General features: G+C 55.5%; 1 protein-coding gene across 10 annotated transcripts in view; it reads left to right on the top strand.

Annotated features, from left to right (window-relative positions):
• The window catches only part of PTPRS (protein tyrosine phosphatase receptor type S), a 110,729-nt gene that overhangs the window by 72,608 nt on the left and 15,385 nt on the right, over nt 1–22,736 (top strand). For 5 of the 10 annotated variants that reach the window (XM_044947980.2, XM_006067143.4, XM_044947981.2 and 2 more), the window contains 12 exons: nt 3,891–4,160; nt 5,035–5,616; nt 6,623–6,756; nt 7,024–7,168; nt 12,684–12,989; nt 14,244–14,437; nt 17,445–17,562; nt 19,299–19,907; nt 20,367–20,464; nt 21,033–21,286; nt 22,151–22,244; nt 22,335–22,550. In XM_044947980.2, coding sequence (XP_044803915.1) covers nt 3,891–4,160; nt 5,035–5,616; nt 6,623–6,756; nt 7,024–7,168; nt 12,684–12,989; nt 14,244–14,437; nt 17,445–17,562; nt 19,299–19,907; nt 20,367–20,464; nt 21,033–21,286; nt 22,151–22,244; nt 22,335–22,550 — 3,020 coding nt within the window. The remainder of the gene's footprint in view (nt 1–3,890; nt 4,161–5,034; nt 5,617–6,622; nt 6,757–7,023; nt 7,169–12,683; nt 12,990–14,243; nt 14,438–17,444; nt 17,563–19,298; nt 19,908–20,366; nt 20,465–21,032; nt 21,287–22,150; nt 22,245–22,334; nt 22,551–22,736) is intronic. The other 5 variants (XM_006067146.4, XM_025293267.3, XM_044947985.2 and 2 more) reach the window with 2 other exon arrangements.

Genomic DNA, 22,736 nt, shown 5'->3' with positions numbered 1-22,736 from the left:
GGCAGAACACAGCGTCAGCCACCCGCCCTTGCCAACTGGGAGGATACCCAGAGGCCTTGTGAGGACCCCCCACAGGGGGAGGTTTAAGCCACCTGGTGCTCATGGGCACAGTCCTCCCCTAAGTCATGGCAAACCAGCCCTCTTCTTGCAGCACACCCTTAGAAACCAACGGGGTAGGCGAGAAAGCAAGTGGGCAAAGTGTCTTAGGTGTCAGCCTTTACAGCATATTGGCAGATCCATTTAATTGATGGCTGCCGGCCATGCTGGGGATTTGTGAGCACCAAAATTACATTTGTTGATAAATGCCCTCCCACTCTTAACTGACTTATAATTAACAACCCTGTATGGCAAGTCTTTTTACATGTTCAAGATGTTTGCCTTGTGTCTACTTCTGAAAAGTGTTAGAGGTACCTTCCAAATTATGACAGTCCTAAAGGAAGGTATTTTAAGATGAGATCAGATATGAGCAGGGTCTTTGGGGTGTGATGTTGAGTTTTACACAGGGATAAATCTGGCTCCTATTTAATCTTTAAATCCTAAAGCTAGCTTTCACTCCTTTTAATGTTCCAGTAATCCCTTTCGGTATAAACCTTTTACTCATGGCTTCTGGACATTTATTATGATGGCTGCTGGATATTATTCAACTGGTGATTATTTAGTTGACAGATGTATATAGGTGAGGTACTTTTGCCCTCTTTGGTATCCCCAGAGGGTAAGGACACAAGTGTGAAAGAACCAAGAAGGGACACGTGGCTATATAATTCTTGCTAATTACCATGGTAAGAGAAGGCTCACTTTATCTGGGAGGTAGGGGTCAGGCATACCAGGCTTTGAGCTCTGGCCCTACCGCTTCCTTTCTTTGTGTCTTCCAGCTAGCCCTAGTTCCTCTCTGGGCCTCCACTGCCTCATCCACAAAATGGGTACAAGGTCATTGGCCTCTCAGTTGGGAGGGATTCAATAGAGATTCTTCCTATTGCTTTCTTTAAAAAACAAAAAACAACTCTGATTCATCCTGAAACCTCCTTAATGTTAAACATCTCATTGATCTTTCCAGCACCCTGGAAGACCAGAGGGAACTTCACTGGCCCCATGCCCAGGCTGAGCACCTACTAAGGTGCTGGGCACTGCCCCAGTCGGCTTAATGACCTCAGCATATCACTGATGGCCTCCATTTCACAGAGGAGGAAACCGAGGCTCCCAGAGGATGAGGGGCCCTTCCCAAGGCCAGAGGGCTATGCAACCTCATCAGCCCCACCCCCCCAGCCTGGGCAGGTTTTCCTGAGGTCTTGAGGGGAGCACCTTGAACTGTGTGATTAGACTGATGTGGTCTCTGTTCAGCTCTAAACAAGCAGCAGGGAGAGTGTCACTGAGAAGTGGGGCTCCCTGTGGCTGGGTTGTTTTGCTCCGAAGGTTCTTTTGCCTATGAGACTCTCACCTCTGAGGCTACCTCGAGCCTCTACCAGGGCCCTTGGGTGCTGGGTGGGGAGGCCAGATGCTGTGTTCTGCCAGGGTTGGGGGGTACCTCCCCGGGGAAGCCACAGCCCTCCTCCTTTCAGACCCCGATTTTCAGCCCCACACCCATTCCATGTTTTTTTTTTTTTCTTCTTGCTTTTTGGGTATTTTGTTTTAGAGGGTTTTTTGGTTTGGTGTTTTGAATTATCCCCCCACCCCACTTTGGTTTTTCATTTGTTTCTCCTGGTTTTGTTTTGGACGTCAGTGCCGTTTTCTGTCCTTGATTAATTAGCTCCCCCACGCTCATCCCCCATCGTGTTCTGTTTCCATGACAACGCAGCGTTTGGGCATCCCACTCGTGCCTCGCTGTGGATGCCGGCGGCTGGCCTGGACTGCGTCCGCTGGCTGGCCGGACTCCCCATTCTCCTCCCAACTCCCCCCGCCCTCCTCCCAGCCCTGCCAGAAAGCTGCCCCCCATCTCAGCGCCCTACCCCGCCGCCCCTCATTCCCCAGTCTGTCTGCATGGCCCCCTCTGTCTCCCCTCCCTGCCCCTCCCCCCATTCCGCTCCTCTGCTGACACCTTCCAGCTCCTCCATCCTGTCTCCAACGTGACTCTGGACTTTTCGTGGGGCTTCTTTTTCTGAAGGGTTGCCAGCTTTCTTGGTCCTCCCTCCCGCCCCTGCAGAGCTCCCCTTCTTCTTCACCTCCTGTTGGAATTCAGGGAACAAGGCTTGAGATTTTTCAGCTCGGAACCCATGCCAAGAGAGAGGAAACAGGGCTGCCTCCCTTTGCCCCTGGAGCCCCTCCTCTGTAGGACAGGCCAGACCCCTCCACCACGAGCCCGTTTCATGTGAAAGTTACTTTGTGGTCCTGTTTAGCCTTGCTGAGCCTCCAGGTGGTCATCCCTACAGTTTGAGACAAGATTCGTTGACCTGCCCAAAGCTGGGGGCATGTCCATGTGGTGTCCTGAAGCCAGGGATAACTTTGATCCAGCTAGAAGGGTTTACCAGTTGACCCAAGCCCTTTCCCCCACAGGGCAACATTTCCCATGGGGCAGTTGTGCCCTTTGGCAGTTTAGACACCCATTCGTGCCCACCTCTTCCCCCCCCACACACCTAACCCAGAAACCCATCCAACTTCCGAAAATGGAGCCCCCCGAAATGCATCCTGCCGCCTTCATGGTCTGCGAGATTGGGACAGAAGGCTGCATTCGCTTTCCCGCTAAGAAATGCACAGGACATGTCCCTGTTTCTCAGCGTTCAAGTTCATTCCCTCGTTTATGATTCTGATTATTATTAATATCCTACTTATTATTCTGCCAGGGCTGTGATGTGACAATGTGACGTGTCACATTGGGTCACATCCGCTAGAATTAATATGCAGCATTGAAGTGGGCCCCTTCCCCCTCCTTTCTCTGTCTATCCCTCCCTGTCTGTCCTGTTTTCTCTTTCTCTCTTCTCTCTGATTCCCCCCATGACTGTGCACTAAAGGCCCCTGAGATCCAGGCCTCTTCGCATTACCCTTCTCTCTCTCCCACTTTCTGCCTCTTCCTCTCTCTCTCTCTGTCTCTTTCTCTTTAAACCTCTCTCAACCAACCAACCTATTTTGCATGCTGTTTGTGATTCTGAGAGCTGCATCTATCAATGGAAACTTGTCAGATTCGACAGAAGCTTTTAGAAGGGTTTCTATACCCCAAAACCACAAAAATTTCATTAGAGTTTCTCATCTTTTCCTGGAGGGCCCCCCCTGGGGAAGTGGGCGGGGACCCCGGGTCACCAGGGCGAGTGGGGATGGGAGGGCCCCACATCCTGGCCCCCTCTGCCTGCTGCCCCAACTCTTCCCATGACCTCCTGTGCCCTCGCCCCTCCCATCTGACCTTCCCAGAGCATCCCCCCTCACCGGCCCCCACAGCCCCAGTCTTCTGAAGTTCCTCTGAGCCGGCAGAGGGTCTGCTCCCTGAAGCCACATCTGTCAGCAAAGATGAGAAACCACTGATAAATTTTTGTGTTCTAACTGTGCTGTGGACCAGCCACTTGGTCTCTGAAACCCTGTTGCTATGGAATAATGCTTCATGTCTCTTTTATTATATATCGATACCTCTCTCTATATATTGTTTGTGAAATTACCTTCCTTTGAAGTTTTGGTTTATTTGTGTTGGAATTTGTTTTTTTAATTTCTTTTTTTGTTGTTATTTTCTTTCATTTGGAAGAAAAAAAATTTTGACTGGGGGGAAAGAAACAGCCCTGTTTATATTTAAATTGTTTTCCACTTTTTTTTTTCCTTTTTTCTTTCTTTCCTTCTTCCTTTCTTTCTTTCCTCCTGCTTTTCTTTCTTTTCTCCTCTGCATTCCGTCTACCCATCCCCCCCACAACCCCATGCATCTCCCTTCCACCACCACCCCCCTCCCCCCGCATCTCCCACCCACCCCACTCCCCCAGTCCGCCGCGTGGCACCACGGTTCTCCATCTTGCCCATGAGCCACGAGATCATGCCAGGTGGCAACGTGAACATCACCTGCGTGGCCGTGGGCTCACCCATGCCATACGTCAAGTGGATGCAGGGGGCTGAGGACCTGACGCCCGAGGATGACATGCCCGTGGGCCGGAACGTGCTGGAACTCACAGACGTGAAGGACTCTGCCAACTACACGTGCGTGGCCATGTCCAGCCTGGGCGTCATCGAGGCCGTGGCCCAGATCACAGTGAAATGTAAGCAGGGGCCGTGGGAGAGGCAAGTCATCCCTGTACCTCAGGTGTAGGTGGGGCATAATGGTGGAAAAACTTCTGAGTTACTTTTCTGGCTTCAGGCACTCCTGGCTGTGAATAGGACATTCAACAAATATTTACTGATGACAAATTATTGTGGGCCTGGCCCCATGGAATGAGACCCAGTCTTGTTCTACTCAGCTCACAGTCCAAAGTGGGTGATACCATGTAGCCTGGCAGTTATGATGCATGCTGATTAGGGCAGTGATAGGGGCCATGGAGCACCACTCAGACCACCAGAATAAAGGTGCCATTTCCCAGGAAAGCTAAATCAGGGGAAGACTAAAAGTTGAACAGGAATGAGCCAAAACAGATGGAGAACATATCTAAGAAAAGGAAATAGCCTGTGCAAAACTCAGAGAGATGGAGCATTGGGGAGTAGGGAGGGATTACTGACTCTTGATGTCTCAAGTTTGTGGTAAAACTCAGAGGAAGGTGCCCCCAGATATTTTTCTAGCTTTGGAACAGGGGCCAGCAGACTACAGTCCATGGACTGAATCTGGCCCTCCACTTGTTTTTATAAATAAAGTTTTATTGACACCTGCCCATTTGCTCACAGCTGGCTTGTGGCAGCTTTTGGGCTACCATGACAGAGCTGAGAAATTCTTAGCACAGAAGCAGCCACCAGCAATACATAAGCCATATGCCTTGCCGATACCTGCTATAGATGGTAGGCTGGGGGTCATTAAGACAGGGATTACCACCAAAGAAATGATGGCTCTGAGAGGGCAGTCATGTGACTAAAAGTTACACAGCCTTGAGCTGTGTAGGTTCACAGCCAGTATGCCTGACATGTGACCTTGCCTCCCGCCCACAGCTCTCCCCAAAGCCCCTGGGACTCCCGTGGTGACAGAGAACACAGCCACCAGCATCACCATCACATGGGACTCAGGCAACCCAGACCCCGTGTCCTACTACGTCATCGAATATAAATCCAAGAGCCAGGATGGGCCGTACCAGATCAAAGAGGACATCACCACCACGCGTTACAGCATTGGTGGTCTGAGCCCCAACTCGGAGTATGAGATCTGGGTGTCGGCCGTCAACTCTATCGGCCAGGGTCCGCCCAGCGAGTCGGTGGTCACCCGCACCGGCGAGCAGGCCCCCGCCAGCGCTCCGAGGAACGTGCAGGCCCGCATGCTTAGTGCCACCACCATGATCATCCAGTGGGAGGAGCCGGTGGAACCCAATGGCCTGATCCGGGGCTACCGGATCTATTACACCATGGAGCCGGAGCACCCCGTGGGCAACTGGCAGAAGCACAACGTGGACGACAGCCTGCTGACCACCGTGGGCAGCCTTCTGGAGGACGAAACATACACGGTGCGCGTGCTGGCCTTCACCTCCGTGGGCGACGGGCCCCTCTCGGACCCCATCCAGGTCAAGACTCAGCAGGGAGGTGAGTTGCCTGCGTGATGCACGATTTCTGGGGGATGGGAGGACGGAAGGATGTGGGACCCATGCCTCACAAGGCAGTAGGAGGCGGCCATACGGTGATGTGCCTCTGAGCACACAGAGGAGGCCATCTTACCTGGAAGCCACCACGAGTTTATTTGGCCTTTTTCAAGTATTTTCACGCTGGTGTCGCAGTGCAGGAGGGTGTCCTTGAAAACCCAGGTTTCTGGCTACCCTTGGAAAAGCCGATCTGGCAAGCCCACACACAGGGCTACAGTTGGTAGGGATGCATCTGAGAAAAGGGGTGTGGCCTCCGCTGGCCTCCCTCTCCTTTGTTACGCCCCTCCCTCATCCATCTCTGAGTTTGAGAACCTCGGTTTGCTGCTCTCACTAGAGCGATCCCTGCCCACTGGATCACTGAAATAACAAAGTATGTTAACTCAAAGTCCTGAAGGCAGGTCTCTCACAGTGCGGGCGAGGGACGGGGGGTAGGGGTGTGCAATATGTAGGTGCATGGGCCCCAGCTCTTGATGGGTTTCTGGGCTCGGGAACCTCGAGTCCAGGAAGAGTCGGGCCACTGCTCAAGCGAAGGGACAGGAGGTTTGGAATTCTGCAGCCACAGAGCAGACACAGGGTGGATCTATATTTTCAGTTATGGGCCCCACCAATTTTCTGTTGAATTGAGGGGAGAGGGTGGATGCTGGGGTATGTTGAAAAGGGGATTTTTTAAAAATGTTTTCCCATTGGCAGCAGACAGGATGGGGGAGTTGGGGTGGGCGGCTGACAACAGGCCACAGGGGGCTGTCCCTGGAAAAGAAGAGAAATGAGGACAGTGGAGAACATTCCGGGAGCATCCAGAACCTCACATCCCTTCTTGTTAGGGCAGTACTAAGCTTTAGGGAGCTCTTTTGGGGGAGAATGGGAACCTCGAAGGTTGGGTACCCTATGCTGGTGGACTCCCTCCCCAGCCTCTCCTCGATGATACCAGCTCTCTCGCCTCTCACCCGCAGTGCCCGGCCAGCCCATGAACTTCCGGGCTGAGGCCAAGTCAGAGACGAGCATCGGGCTCTCCTGGAGCCCCCCGCGGCAGGAGAGCATCATCAAATACGAGCTCCTCTACCGGGAAGGCGACCATGGCAGAGAGGTGCGTGGGTGGCGTGGGGGAGGGGATGGCACTCGCCCCCTCTCCCCTCCCCAAGCACCTGCTCTGGGCGGCTCTCCTGTCTTGCTGACTCGGTGCCTGAATATCTCTCTTCCTCCTCCTCTTTGCCCCGTCCCTTGCTACATTTTCCACCTCTCTTTTCTCCATCTCCATCACTCTCGGTCTGTGTCTGTCTCTCTCCCTGATGTCTGTCTGTCTGTCTGTCTGTCTCTCTCCCCATCCCGGTCTCTCTCCTCGCCCCTCCCCCAGGTCGCGAGGACCTTCGACCCGGCCACGGCCTTCGTGGTGGATGACCTGAAACCCAACACAGAGTACGCCTTTCGCCTGGCGGCGCGCTCTCCACAGGGCCTGGGCGCCTTCACCTCGGTGGTGCGGCAGCGCACGCTGCAGTCCAGTAGGTGTCTCTTGGACCCTGCCCTGACCTACGGGGGGGACCTGGCCGGCACCTGTGCACTGACCCGGGCGGGGCCTGCGCGAGGGTGGGAGGCGCCTTGGCCCATCCCACCTCGCTCCTCCGCCTCGGGCACATGAGAATCCTCGCTGAGCCCCAGTTCCCCCGCCGCTGCAGTGAGGGGCTCGCCCGTGGACCCCGCAGGCCTCAGTTTCTCCATCTCCCCTGGGGACAGCCATGGCCGGTTTGACTGATGGCACCTTCTCTCTCCCCTGCCTCTCCTGGGTTTGGGGCTTGTGGAATAATGGCCACATTGCACCCATTTCACAGGCGTTTAGAGGGGTCCATGAGACAGTCGCAGCGTGCACCCCATCCTTGCCAGAGAGCAGAGGATGCAGAGAAGACCCCACCTCCCCAAATAGCCCTTCTTGGCCCCCAAACAGGGGTCCCCATTGGCAGGGGCCGGGGTGGGGGCAGTCAGAACTGATGCCTGGTCCTGGGGGGAGTGCAAGGCTATCCAAAACATAGGGTTCTCGAATTCCTGGAGTTCTTTGCTGTGCCCGCCCGGCCTCCCTGTCACAAAAAGTCACCTTTTGGAGAGAACACTGCAGCTGGCTCTGGGCCACACCGTGGACCCTGCCACACTCCGCAACCCCTCCCCACCTGCAGAGCTCAGGGCCGAGGCTGGCCCCTCCTCCTGTCGATTCCCTGCCTCCCCCTCCTCCCTCTGCTCCCTCCTCTCTGCGCAGTCTGGCCCAGGTGGCCCCCGCCGTGGCCCCCTCCTTCTCCTCCCCCTGTCCAGTCAGTCACGGGGTAGCTACCCCAAGCCTTTGTTCCGGAAGCCGCCTTGGTGTTCAAACCTTCAGGCACCCCCTAGGCGTGTGCGCACAGGGGGTCACGGGTCAGTCGAGAGACGGCAACTCCGGCCAGAGAGTCTGAGCCGCTGGAATCAGGGGCCTCCTCGGAGACAGCACCCCGCCCCTCCTCCGCCCCCTACCCTCCTCCCCGCCCTTCTGGGGCCCAGCCGAGCGCTCCGCAACTCACAGGCGTGTTTGTGCGTGAGGCGATCAGTGAGGGTGTCCTGTGGCTTGGGCAGCCACGTGAGAGACCGGCACAGGTGCCGCGAAGGTGAGTACACGCTGGTCTCCAGCGAGTTCACAAAAACGGCCCACCCTGCGTGCACCCGCTAGCCTGTGCCCAGTGTGCTGGGCTGTGCAGACAGTCCAGAGCCCAAATTCAGCCCCCTAAACTCTTCACCTCGCTGCCGCTGCTGAGAGGCACGCCTGTCAAGGAACCGGAAACCCGGAACCATGCCCCTCCCCAATGTGCGCATCCACGCCACTCCGCCCCCTCCCAAGAAGTCACGCAGGTTGGGCCGGATTGTGAAGGAGGCGGCCGCCAAGGTCGTCAAGAAAGCGGTTTGGCCCATCCACGCAAACCTCCGGGGCGGCCCAGGGCAGGGAGTGGGGGAGAAGGGGCTCCCCACTTTGTACCCCAAGACGGTTGGGGCGCAAGAGAACTGGCAGCCAAGACGCAGGGCCAGGCGTATGCCCCCCCCTCTGCGGGGAGTGCGGGCTTCTTAGGCTGAATTCAAGGGTAGGTGGAGGCCAGACCACTCAGCCGTGGGTCTCCCCAGACACCGTCCCACCTTCCCGCCTCGTCGGCACCAGCCTGGAAGTGCAGCGTGCCCACACTGGGGCCAGAGCAGGGCTGCACGCCCCACTTGCGGCCGGAGACCCACCCAGAGCTCGGTCTGGCCTTGTAGGTCAGCACTCCGCCATTCCCTCCCTCGTAAGAAAGTCTTTTAAGTTAGCAGTTGAAGAGTGGAAGGTAGGTAACCAGACTGGGAGTTTTCTGGAAGGCGTCTTTCTTTCTTTTATTATGGTTTTTCTCATCATCACCACCATCATGGTTGTTTCTGCTTTCGTTACGGTTTTGGTTTTGTTTTTCCTCCCTCTTTCTCAGCGAATCCATTCCTTCCGGCACATTTCTCAGTTGTTTTTTCTGCTCCTGCCTGACTCCCTGCTCCCCTGGGCACTTTCAGTTGGAGTGGCTGGTCAAGAAATGGGGGAAGGGGCCCCCAAAGGTCTAGCTCTGGAGGAAGGAACTCCAGTGTTTCTCTTTAAGTGAGTCCAGAGAGTCATTCTGGCTGCAGTAAGTCATTTGAGTGGCCTCTGGGGTCTCAGGTGGCCTGATTGATGGCTTTGAGGACAGAGGCCTCTGATTCATCTCTGTGTCCCAGATCTTGGCAGGGGGTGTGCACAGAGTAAGTGGTCTATAAACACACATGATGAATAGTTGGGGCTGATGAAGGTTCTATGTACCTTGACCTCAAGCAAGGCCAGTGACCTCTCTGAGCTGCCTAGGAGGGGAGGCAGACTCTAGAGTCATGGGCATTTGAGGGGATGTGACTCCAGGCATCCTTAACTGGCCTGAGCTGATAAACACACTGGCTGAGTTCTGAATTCCCAGCTGCAACCAAAACAGCCTGTGGACAGCTGCTGAGCCTGTTTTCAAGTCCTGGCTCTTACCACACACCCTAAGGGCAGGCCACTTGCCTTTCCTGGGCCTCAGTTTCCTCACCTGTAAAATAGGGTCTGGCACCCAGTGGGTATACAACCAACAATAATACCAGGCAGCCCGGTGGGCTTTGAAACCCATTTCCCGGGAACGTAGGGTGGGAGTGGAGGGGGGGCTACTTCTGGCCGCCTAAGGGGTTGTGAGAATTAAATGAGGCACAATCAGTGGGCCACATTTTGAGTCTGTAAAAGGCCTAGGCTGCTGGGCGTGCAGAAGATGCTTAGAATGTGAGGTTTATTATTAGTAATGGTTTTAACACAGGGCCTGGCCCCTAGTGGGTGCTCAGCACATGGAGACTATTACTGATATTCCATAAAGCCCTGAACACACACAGTTGGTGCTTAATGCATGAGAAGTATCTCTGTTATTTATCAAAGCCCTTAACAAGCTGCCTGGCACACAGTAGGTGCTCCATAAATGCAGCAGCTATTTTCCGTCTAAATATGGATTGACAAGGTGCTGGGCCCAGAGTTGGCACTCCATGAATGGAGACTATTAATAGTTTGTTACAGGCTCAACCTGGTCCCAGGCACACAGTAGGTCCTCGAAACATGGGAGCTACGATGATCACTCTGCAAAAACCCTTGGCCCAATGGCTGGCATCCATATGTGTTCAATAAATGGCCTGGTGCTGGGCACATAGTAGGTGGTCAGATGGAAGCTACTGTCAGTCTGGAAAGGCCTAGCATGGTTTTGGGCAGTTTTTGTCACACACGTGAAGAGCTCTGCAAGGTTCTTGGCTCTGTGTGTGTAAAGAGTAGGTCTTCAGTAAATAAGAACTATACCATTTTTATATAGGGCCATCAACACAGTGCTTGACACATAGTAGGTGCTTAAATTGTGGAGATTATTACTGTTATCCAGTAGTAATAGGGCCTGACACATAATAGGTGCCTAAGAGATGAGAACTATGAATGTTCTACAAGGCCCTTCATACAGTACCTAGCACATAGTAGGTACTAATACGTGGGAACTGTTTTTCTTTTTCCGTAAAGGCCTTAGCACAGGGCCTGGCATGCAGTAGGCACTGCCTAAATGGCAACGTCTACATTTATCATCAGAGGGCTGTTAAAAGACCAACCTACAGTAGGTGCTCAATAAATGAGACATACTATTGATCAGTAATGGGCTTAGGGTAGCATCAGGTACACAGTAGGGGCTCAGAACAGAAGAACCATGAGTTATTAAAAATTTGGCACACAGTAGGTGCTAAATATGGCACACAGTAAATGCTAAATATGAGCTGTGTTACCTGTAAAGCTCTAGCCCTGGGACCATCAGAGTAGGCATCTAATACACAGGGGCTTTTATTATTACTCTGCATATCCCCTGGCATGCTACCTGGCACACAGTAGGTACTGAAGACTCAGGCATTGTTTTCTTTGCAAGTGAGGCCAAGGAGTAACCATTGGGGTGCCCTCCAGGGTTGCTGGCAGTACAGGTTTTCAGTAAATGGATCCTCCTATTATTAACCTATGAAGCTTTTAGAGACACTCCTAGCACATAGTAGGTGCCTAATAAGTGGGGCTTTTACTGCTGTTCCCTGGGCACATAGTAGGTGTTCAGTAAACTATTGTTAACTGTCATTCCATCGTTGGTGCTGTGCCCAGCATATAAGTAAGTGGAGCTTTTGCTCTTCATCGGGCACGGGACCTGGTACACAGCAAGTGTGCAATAAACACTTTTATTCTGTAAAGCCCTTGGTGTGGTGCTTGGCACATAGTAGGAGTTCAATAAGTACATGTTTTAACTTGTTTGGTGAAACCCTTGGCACTGTGCCTGGAATGTACTGTGAGCGTGCTAAGTCTCAGTCGGGTTCGACTCTTTGCGACCCCCTGGACTGTAGCCCACCAGGCTCCTCTTGCCGGATTTTCCCGGCAAGAATCCTGGAGTGGGTTGCCATGCCATCCCCCAGGGGATGCTCCCGACCCAGGGAGAGAACCCGCGTCTCATGTCTGCTGTATTGGCAGGCAGGTTCTCTACCACTGGCACCACCTGGGAAGCCCTGACATAGTAGTGACTGAATTAACAGGGCTATAAAGCTTTGGCACCTGGCATGGCAGCTGGCACATAGTGAGTGCCCAGTAAATGAAGCTTTTATTGTTATTCCTTTGTCACAGTGCTCAGCACACAGTGGGTGTTGAGTAGATACATACATTTACTGTTATTCTATCCCTGTGCTGTGCCTGGCATACAGTAGGTGTTCAGTAAATAAGAACACTTACTTTTAACTCTGCAAAGCCCTTGACATTGTGCCTAGCATGTAGCAGGGGCTCAGTAAATAGATGTTCTTACTGTTACTCTGCAAAGCCCTTGGCACTGTGCCTGGCACATAGTAAGTGCCCACTAAATGAAGCTTTTATTGTTTTTCCACTGGCACAGTCCTCAGCACACAGTAGGCCTTCAATAGATAAGTACCTTTTCTGTCATTCCATCCCTGGTGCTTTCCCTGGCACACAGTAGGTGTTGAATGAATAAGTACAGAGTTGCTGTTATTTTGTGACCGGCAGATAGTTGGTGCCCAGTAAATGGGGCAAACTGCTGTGTCAGTTGTCACCACGCCTGGCACATAATAGGTGCCCAGTAAATAAAGACTTTCCCTGCTGTTCCCCTTGGCCTACTGCACTGCACACGTGTGTACTCTGTGGGGACTGTGGTTCCCCTCTCCCTAAGACCTACTGTGTGCCAGGCACAGCCCTGGATGCTGGACGCAGCCTTCTTGGCCAGCCCTCCCCGCGCCCGGCCCCTCCCACCCGCCCATCTCACCTTTGGTTGACACCCACTTCTTTTGGGTTCGACTTTTTTCTTTGGTTTGGTTCTGTTTTGTTTGTTATCATCTTCTTTTTTATTTTCTCTTTCCCATCTTTTGTTTCCCCACCCCCTCCCCGCCCATCCCGCTTCCCTTCCCCGCCCCCACGTTCTCCCCCCCCCCCAATAGAACCGTCAGCCCCCCCTCAAGATGTTAAGTGTGTCAGCACGCGCTCCACGGCCATTTTGGTAAGTTGGCGCCCGCCGCCGCCGGACACGCACAACGGGGCCCTGGTGAGCTATAGCGTCCGCTACCGACCGCTGGGCTCGGAGGACCCGCAACCCAAGGAGGTGAACGGCATCCCCCCGACCACCACCCAGATCCTGCTGGAGGCGTTGGACAAGTGGACGGAGTACCGCATCACGGCCGTCGCTCACACAGAGGTGGGACCAGGGCCTGAGAGCTCGCCCGTGGTCGTCCGCACCGACGAGGACGGTAAGCACCGACCCCGGCCCACGACCCCCAGGCCCCAGCCCGGCCCCCCGCTGCAGAGCCTTCCGCCCCTGGAGAACTGGGCTGGCTGGTGGTCAAAACAGGCAGGAGAGGGCTCCGTAAGAAGTCGTCCCAGGCTCCTTGAGCTTGGAAATCTCCGTACTGGACCTTCTGGGCTGCATTTTCTTTGAGCCTTGGGCCTGGAACATTAAGCGGGCAGTGTCCTGTATTTTGGTCTGGTGGTGGAAACCATGGCAGTGGAGTGTAAGAAACAGCAAGCAACGCTGGTGGGAAAATTAAGAGGTCCGTGGGACCCCAGAAACCCTGTTTTCAGACTCTTGAGATAACCCAGGATGTGGAGCTCCTTGGGTCTGAGCCATCCAACCTAGAAAGTAAGGAGATGGCATGCTGAGGATGGTTAACCACCAGCTCCCCAGGCTCGGAGACGGATTTGCAGTGCTGGCCAGTTTCTGTGGTGTAAATATCCTCACTGCTGCCACACTAGAAAGTTGTAAGGTGCTAGTCACATAGTAGACGCTGAGGTTCATGGGGGGAAATGAAGCTGGCAGCTCCCCCAGTAAAATTGCAGGAAACCCAGACCAGTTGCTTTCTGGGCCATTGGCCTGGAAGGTTTGGTTGGCAGCCCCACATTTTGTCCTAAGCATGGGGAAGAGATGAAGCCATTCTTCATGCCAGATCTTCGGGTCAGGGGCAAGGTGAATGGCGAGAGCTCTGAGCTTGGGGGCTGGCTGAGAGGGTGCCCCAGTGTGGAGTGGTCTGGGTGCACCCTGGAGTGTAAGGGAGCCTGCAGCTGAACTGCCTGGGCTCCCACCCCGGCATCGTCTCTTAACAACCCTGCGATCCTGGAGTCAACTCTCTGTGCCTCAGTTTCCCCATCTGTAAAGTGAGCACAAGAGCGCTGATCTGGCAGGAGTGATCTGAGGGTGGAGTCAGTGTGGGTAAAGCTCTTAGGATGGGGCATGCAGGACCCGGTCATGTCTGGTGGCCCTGGGCACGTGGTCTAGACTCTGGGAGCCGCAGTTGCCAATCTGTAAAGGGGGTGCACCATCAGGGCTCGCTCCCTGGGCTGTGGGAGGTGTGCGGGAGGTATTCCCTCCTCGCCAGTAGGGAGCGCTCAGAGCGCCCGGTTAACCGGCAGTCACTCGTCACCCTGGCATCGGGCAGTGGCGCTGCCCGGGGCGGAGCTGGGCACCCCAGTAACGGCCCCGCCCGCCCCCCCTCCCCTCCTCCCGCCAGTGCCCAGCGCGCCGCCACGGAAGGTGGAGGCGGAGGCGCTCAACGCCACGGCCATTCGCGTGCTGTGGCGCTCGCCAGCGCCCGGCCGCCAGCACGGCCAGATCCGCGGCTACCAGGTCCACTACGTGCGCATGGAGGGCGCAGAGGCCCGAGGGCCGCCGCGCATCAAGGACATCATGCTGGCCGACGCCCAGGTGGGCGGGGCTCCGGGCGGGGCCTGGGGGCGGGGCGGGGCCGGGCAGGGTCCTTGCGCTCCTGCCCTCTCGCTGCTTCTCTCTTTCTCTGTCTGGCTACCTCGCTCACCTCCTCCTCTCTCTCCTGCCGCCTCCTCCCCGCTCAGTGGGAGATGGACGACACGGCTGAATATGTAAGTAGTGCACCCCCAGCCACTGTCCGTGCTGTGAGTCCACACCTCCCTGCACGCCCCTTGTAAAAGGGTCTCCTCCCCTGGGTCCCCGATGCACACCTTTTACGCCTTGGAACGTACAGCCTCGGTTTTGCATCAGATAAATGGACACCTGCTGGGGACCCCGAGGTATCCGTTAGCCTTCTTACCTGAGTGACCACTGGACTCCGCTGGCCTTTGGCCTCCCCACCCCGGTCCCCTAGGCTAGCTCCCCGCTGTGGTCTCCCACACATCTTCCCTGCAACTGTTTCCACAGCGTTGCCCACCCTCCTCCACCTTACAGCCTCCCTTAACGGACCCAGGCCTGGGAAGTTGGAACAGTTACCTTCCCGCCTAGCCTGACTCTTTTATCACTTGGCTCAGCCTTCCCTGACCTTGAAATTTCTCTCAGGCCAAAGTGCCCCTCTCCGTCATTTTGGCTCTGGGGTGTGGGGGGAGTGGTCCTTGGGCCCCAGGTGGCACAAGAGGCCTGTAGAACAACTGTTTCCACCCCTTCAAGCTTTCTCCGGAGGCCCTGAACCAGAGTCAGGATGACTGTGTGGCTCTAGGCGAATCACTGCCTCTTTCTGGGCTGTCTTTCTGCCCCTAAGATGGGGGCCACAGGCTCTTCTGAGAGCCCCAAGCCCGATGTTAGATTGACACAGCTTCACCCATTCCAGTGGCTCTGCCTTGTACTCCCCACCCCCCATCCCAGTTTTGGGGGGACGTTCCCACGTGGCTCCAGGTTAGCCCCTCCAATCCATGAAGACCATGGGAAGGACAATGTCTGAGGCTCAGGGGCAGGAGACCCCCTGTTCGTGCATCCTGGCCCCCCTCCTTGTGCTCCTGGAGCCACCCCACAGCTCCCAGGCATGCCTGACGTGTTGGTGGGTGTGCATGTATGGAAACATGGGCACACGTGTGCCTGTGGGGGAGGTCAGGGTGCTCTGTCAGTCACTGAAGGAGCAGTGATTAACTGAGCACTTTCTCTAATGTAGATCTGTGCTAGGTGCCATGGACACAGTGGTGACCAGGACAGCCCTGAGCCCACCTTCCTGGGGGGTCATGGTCCAGGGAAGAGGGATATTACTTGGAACACGCACAAATGCATGTCTAGTTACAGCTCTGGTGGGGACGGGGTGTAGACAGTGGTGTAAAGGCTTGAACGGTCAGCTGTCCAGGCAGGTGGGCAGGTGGACACAGTCCTGACTGGTGTGGCATTTGCCCTTCTCCATGGTGTAAACACTCACACCACGTCAATTTCAAGCTACCAGCCAGGTTTGCGGTAGCTCATCATTGTATAGTATTTCTGTTACACAGGTATGAGAGATGGAATGTGGGTGAACAACAGGGTCATAATGTGTAGCACAGGCAACTATTAAGTATCCTGTGGTATCGTTACCTCTTGGAGCTTGTAGCCTCGGTTTTGCATCAGGTAAATGGGCACCTGCTGAGGACCCGGAGAAGGCAATGGCACCCCACTCCAGTACTCTTGCCTGGAGAATCCCAGGGACGGGGGAGCCTGGTGGGCTGACCTCTGTGGGGTTGCACAGAGTTGGACACGACTGAAGGGACTTAGCAGCAGCAGCAGCTGAGGACCCTGGAGGTATCCTCTAGCCCTCTTACCTGAGTGGCTCCTGGACCATAGTAGAAAAGAAAATGAAAAAAAAAATGTATAAAAATATGTATACTGCTGCAAACTTGTTACAATTTCAGATATAATTTAAAAAAAGAATAACCTTGAATCAGGCATAAGTATTAGTTATCACAGTAAAATAATTAAGGAGGAATGGGTTTTGAGTATTTACTCTCTTTGTTTTTACTATTTATTTGATCGTACATTTATATAACTTCATGTTTTATAGTTTTTTAAAAATTTTGTTGTTTCTGGCTGTGCTGGGTCTTCGTTGCTGTGCAGGCTTTTCTCCTGTTGCAGTGAGCTTGGGCATCTGGTTACAGTGGCTTCTCCTGTTGCAGAGCACAGGCTCTGGGGCGCTCAGGCTTCAGGAGCTGCGGCACATGGGCTCAGCGGTTGTAGTTCCTGGGCTCTAGAGCACAGGCTTAGTAGCTGTGGTGCATGGGCTTAGTTGCTCCACCGCATGTAGGATCTTCCCTGACCAGGGATTGAACCCGTGTCTCCTGCATTGGCAGGCAGATTCTTTACCACTGAGCCAACAGGGAAGCCTCTATAATTCATTTTCCATCATCACTGTGTTTTAAGAACTGGCCTGCAGATTTTCTGAAGGTCTGACTGTTGGCTTTTGAGAGCTGTTGTAAGGAATCTCCAGCACTCCAAGGGACGTAGTGGAGGCAGGGGGGACAGCCAGTGCAAAGGCCTCGGGGCAGGGCCGTGTCCGGTGTGTAGGCGGAATAGCCAGGAGGCCCGTGTGACTAGAGCAGAGTGAGCGAGGGAGAGGACAGGGCAGCTCAGTCAGGGCTTTGTGGGCAGCAAGCGGTGGGAGAGACTTGGGCTTTTGCCCCTAGGGAACTGGGAGTCCTGGAGGGCTGTGGTCAGGTGCTCACACACACCCTCTGGAGGCCACTGCGGGGAGGACAGACTGTGTGGGAAAGCGTGGTAGCTGGGGACCAGGGCAGAAGGGTGGGCATTGCACTGGTCCCGGTGGGCCATGACAGGTGTCATGAGGTCACGTGTGCCCATCTCAGCATGAACATGCTACGTGTTGAGGTCTGTGGCATGAGCTCGGGTGCACGTCTCTGCCCACAGACTGGGCCCTGCGTCCGCCTGGCTTGTCCCTAGCACGGGGAGGAGGGTGGACAGCCTAGGTTGCATCACTGATCGCCATCCCTGCCCGCAGGAGATGGTCATCACAAACCTGCAGCCTGAGACTGCCTATTCCATCACGGTAGCCGCCTACACCATGAAAGGCGATGGCGCTCGCAGCAAACCCAAGGTGGTAGTGACCAAAGGAGCAGGTACAAGCCTGTCACCGACCCCTTTGCCCTCAGAGCATCCTTGCAGAGTTCTTGAGCCCGTGGTGTGGGGGAGGGCGGGAGGGTGCGCCAGGAGAGAGGAACAGAGCGAAGTGTGGGGGTTGTTCAAGAGGACACCCAGACTTGGTGCGGTCCAGCCCCATTCAGCTCCAGCTAGATGGAACCTTCAACACCCTACTCTTTGTTTTTTCTAATGTATTTATTTGGCTGTGCTGGATCTTCGTTGCGGCATGTAAACTCTTAGTTGCAGCTTGTGAACTCTTACATGCTGCATGTGGGATGTAGTTCCCCCACCAGGGATCAAACCCGGGCCCCCTGCATTGGGAGCACAGAATCTTAGCCCCTGGATCACCAGGGACATCCCTAAACAAGCAATTCCTAACTTCTCACCCTCTGCCTCCTGTTCCCTCTGTGCTGATAACCCTTTAGGTTATCAGCTGGCTGGCTGCTCCACATCCTTTAGGTCTTTGATTAGTCTCCCTCCTTGGGAAGCCTTCTCCAGCCACCTGCCCCACCCCACTTCTAGCCAACAATCATGACCAGCTCTGCTCTCTGCACCCCATGCCTCCCCCATCCCAGCTCTGATCCCCACAAGCAGGTTGTCATTTCAGGGTCGTGTCTCCATCTCCCCCATGGTACCATGAAGCCTCCTCTCCTGGCAGCCCTGCCTTAGTTTCCCCTCTGGCTCCTCCTATCAGTCCTGAGAGGCTGGTTTTTCACCAGCCAGGATTAGCTGAGTGAGGAGAGAGGCAGCTGTGAAAACCTAAGGGGAGGGCATTGCAGGCAGAGAGCATAACCCAGGCAAAGGCTCAGAGAGAACAAGCTTGGTGTGTTCCAAAACGGAGAAGGGCCCCCACGGCCTGCATCTTTCTTCTCACCACAGACCCTGATATTCAAGGGCTCCCAGTTGGACGCAGCATGCCTTCACACTGTTGCTGGCCCATGTCCCCTACTGTGCTTTTCCCTTGCCTAGTATCCTTGGCATCCAGCATCCAGCTCCCATGTTACCACCTCCAGGAAGCTTCCCATATCTCTCCTGCCTCTCTCAGGGATGTTATGTGAGAGTCATGCTTGCTAAGCAGAACCTGCTGCATACACTGTGACTGTTCATACCACCTTCCATTAAAGGCTCTGATAAGTCCTACAGCAGAGATACCTGGTTTCACGTGTAGCGCTTCAGCACTGCAGGACTTCTCTGGACTTTGATGCATTGATTACTACCCAAACTGTGAGAACCATGGGGGCAGAGACAGGGTTTTAGACACTCCTCCTCCGTTCCGTTGATGCTAATGAGGTGCTGGCAGGAAGCAAGAGATGAATGACTTGTTAACTTGAGATGCATAGATGAGGGCCTGCCGTGGCCTCTGCAGATATTTTCCTTTCTCGGGTCCTCTGCGTCCTCACTGTTCCTCAGTGGCTGTTCCCTCTGCCTGAAGCACTGTTCCCCCCAGACCTCCTTGTGGCTCCCTCTTTCACCTCCAAGTCTCTGCTTTTGAGCATGGCCTTCCCAAGATGGCTTTTAAAAACTGCAGTTCCTTGGGACTTCTCTGGTGGTTCGGTGGTTAGGACTCTCTGCTTTCACTGCTGAGGGCCCAAGTTCAATACCTGGTTGGGGAACTGAGATCCCACAAGTGGCCAAAAAATTGCCACCCCACGCTGTGCTCCGGACCTGGGGGTTGATCGCGTGGCCCTGATGCCTGCCCTGTGTCCCCCCACAGTGCTGGGCCGCCCCACCCTGTCGGTGCAGCAGACCCCTGAGGGCAGCCTGCTGGCACGCTGGGAGCCCCCGGCCGGCGCCACTGAGGACGAGGTGCTGGGCTATCGCCTGCAGTTCGGCCGCGAGGACTCGTCCCCCCTGGCCACGCTGGAGTTCCCGCCCACCGAGGACCACTACACCGCATCGGGCGTGCACAAGGGGGCCACGTATGTGTTCCGGCTGGCGGCCCGGAGCCGAGGCGGCCTGGGCGAGGAGGCGGCCGAGGTCTTGAGCATCCCCGAGGACACACCCCGTGGCCACCCACAGATCCTGGAGGCAGCTGGCAATGCCACGGCAGGCACCGTCCTGCTCCGCTGGCTGCCGCCCGTGCCCGCCGAGCGCAACGGGGCCATTATCAAGTACACAGTGGCCGTGCGGGAGGCTGGCGCCCTGGGCCCCGCCCGAGAGACCGAGCTGCCGGCGGCGGCCGAGCCGGGCGCCGAGAACATGCTCACGCTGCAGGGCCTCAAGCCCGACACGGCCTATGACCTCCAAGTGCGGGCCCACACGCGCCGGGGCCCCGGCCCCTACAGCCCCCCTGTCCGCTACCGGACGTTCCTGCGGGACCAAGGTAGGCGCGCGGTGACCCCCGCACCAGAGCCGGACCGGGCCTTGTGCCCACCCCCACCCCAGCCCCCTCCCTCTCCCCTGCCCAGGTAAGTGGTCACTTTTCTGCTTCCACGTGGACGCTCAAGGCGAGTCCGGACCCCGAGGCTCCGGCGTTTGGCAAAGGTGGGACATGCCTAGGTGGCACCGCCGCCCCCACCACCGCCCCCCACCCACCCACCCAACCCGTCCCCCCTCCCCTCCTCTGCCTCCGCCTTCTCTCTGCAGCTGCGCCGTCTCCCGCAGCAGGGACATGGGACAGGGCCAGGCAGGGCCGGGCCAGGGCCAGGCAGTAAGGCCACGGGCACAGCGGACGACAGGGAGCGCCTGGGCCGCCCCACCCCACCCCGTACCTGTGCCCAGCCCCCCAGCACTCATGGGAATCTCTCCTCTGCTCTCTCCCACCTGCTGCTGTGTGGCACAGTCTCACCCAAGAACTTCAAGGTGAAGATGATCATGAAGACATCGGTGCTGCTCAGCTGGGAGTTCCCAGACAACTACAACTCACCCACCCCATACAAGGTGCGCAGCCTCCTGTTGGATCTAGGATGGGGGGTTAGGGTGTGCGTGGGGCAGGGCTCAGCTGGGGTTAGAGTATATGTGGGGCGGGGCTTGACCAGGGTGAGGGTGCCATCTGGAGTCAGGGTAGGGGGTCAACTGGACTGGCGACTGGGTGGGATATTGAGGTTCAGTCTGGGTTCGGGGCTTAGTCAGGATTGGGATGCACAGTTGGGACTCAGCAGGGGTCATGGTTCAGTGGGGGAATTAGGGTTCGGTCAGAACTGGGGCTTAGCTGGGGATCAGCTAGAATTTGAGGCTCAGTCTCTCGTCAAGCCTAAGTGTGGAATCAGGACTTTTTAAGGATTGGAACTTGGAGTTGAGACTCGGCTGAATTGAGAATCAACTGGGTTCGGAGCTCAGTCTGGGGTTGAGATTGAGTCTTGGGGTCAAGGCTTGGAATTAGGGCTACAGCTGTGATCGAGGTTCATTCTGGGGTCACAAATCATAGGGTCCAGGCTAAGTCTGGGATCCAGGCTCAGTGAGGACCAGGGCTCAACCTAGAGCTCTGCTGAGCCGACCCACCCCACAGATCCAATACAATGGGCTCACATTGGACGTGGATGGCCGCACCACCAAGAAGCTCATCACTCACCTCAAGCCCAACACCTTCTACAACTTTGTGCTGACCAACCGCGGCAGCAGCCTGGGCGGCCTCCAGCAGACAGTCACGGCCTGGACCGCCTTCAACCTGCTCAGCTCGAAGCCCAGCGTGACCCCCAAGCCCGACTCCGATGGCTTCATCGTGGTGTATCTGCCAGATGGCCAGAGCCCCGTGCCTGTCCAGTAAGCTCAACCCACGCGCTCCAGGGTTTTACATCCCTCCCCCAGTCAGCTGTGTGACTGCCGCTTGACCTCTCAGTACCCCACTTCCCTTGCTGGTCTGTAAAACAGAGACATGGGTGCCTTCTCATGTGGTTGCCCTGAAGGTCCGGGGCCTCTCATAGATGTCCCCACTGAATGTGGCCTCAGCATTCTCTCACACCCTGGCAGGCCTGACCTGCTGCTAGTTTTGGTTCTCAGACTGATGGGGAGACATAGCTGGACACAGACAATCTCAGTCCCATGGTGTGGCAGTGAGAAGCTCAAAGGCTAAGAGTCCCACATTAAGGAGAGGAGTCCTCTGAGAAGCAGGGGGCAATGGAGAGTTACGAGACTGCATGGGTGTGGAAGCTGGGGTTTTGAAGGACATTTGCGAATTTGAGAAGTATACAGTTAGCTCTTGAACAGCACAGGTTTGAATTGCAGGGGTCCACCTATATGCATATTATTTTTATTCAACAAGTCCACACTACAGTACTACACAATCCACAGTTGGTTGAATTCATAGATGGAAAACCATGGATACAGAAGGCCAACTGTACTTACATGTGGATTTTCTACTGTGCAGCGGAGGTTGGCACCCCCTAATCTCCATGTTGTTGAAGGGTCAACTGTCATTGCCCAGGGTAGGCTTTCTAGGCAAAAAGTACAACATGATCAAAACCCTGGAGGCTTGAATCAGAAACTGTAGTCCTACGTGACTTGGGCCATACACCCATGGTGTGAACGGAAGGGAAGATTCAGAGAGGGGTGGTGCCCTCACTCAGCCCAGTAGCATCCCTTGCTCATGATTATAGACAGCCCTCTGTGATTCTCGTCTCCTGCCAGGAACTACTTCATTGTGATGGTGCCGCTGCGCAAATCTCGTGGTGGTCAGTTCCTGACCCCCCTGGGCAGCCCAGAGGATATGGACCTGGAGGAGGTAAGGGGCTGGGCCCAGACACGTGCCAGCTTTCAGGAGCCCAGTGGCTCCCAGCTGGGTTCTGAACAGCCCACATCTCTGTTCCCACAGCTGATCCAGGACATCGCACGGCTGCAGAGGCGCAGCCTGAGGCACTCGCGTCAGCTGGAGGTCCCCCGGCCCTACATCGCGGCTCGCTTCTCAGTGCTGCCACACACCTTCCATCCTGGGGACCAGAAGCAGTATGGAGGCTTTGACAACAGGGCCCTGGAGCCCGGCCACCGATATGTCCTCTTTGTGCTTGCTGTGCTGCAGAAGAGTGAGCCCGTAAGTCCCGAATGGTGTCTGCCCGCATCCAGAGTGCCCGGAGTGGCCTCAGTCCCCAGAGCCCTGGCCTCAGAGCCAGACGAAGATCCTCCCAGCTCCCTGTGGTCAGAGCTGAGCAGAAGGAAGGATTTGAGGTTGAGGAAATCCCAAGCAGAAGGATTTTTAGAGGAAAGGGCTTTGGAACGA

This window comes from Bubalus bubalis, chromosome 9, assembly GCF_019923935.1.
Source record: "Bubalus bubalis isolate 160015118507 breed Murrah chromosome 9, NDDB_SH_1, whole genome shotgun sequence".
In the NCBI taxonomy this organism is placed as follows: domain Eukaryota; kingdom Metazoa; phylum Chordata; class Mammalia; order Artiodactyla; family Bovidae; genus Bubalus; species Bubalus bubalis.
This window is presented reverse-complemented; position numbering and strand designations above follow the sequence as displayed.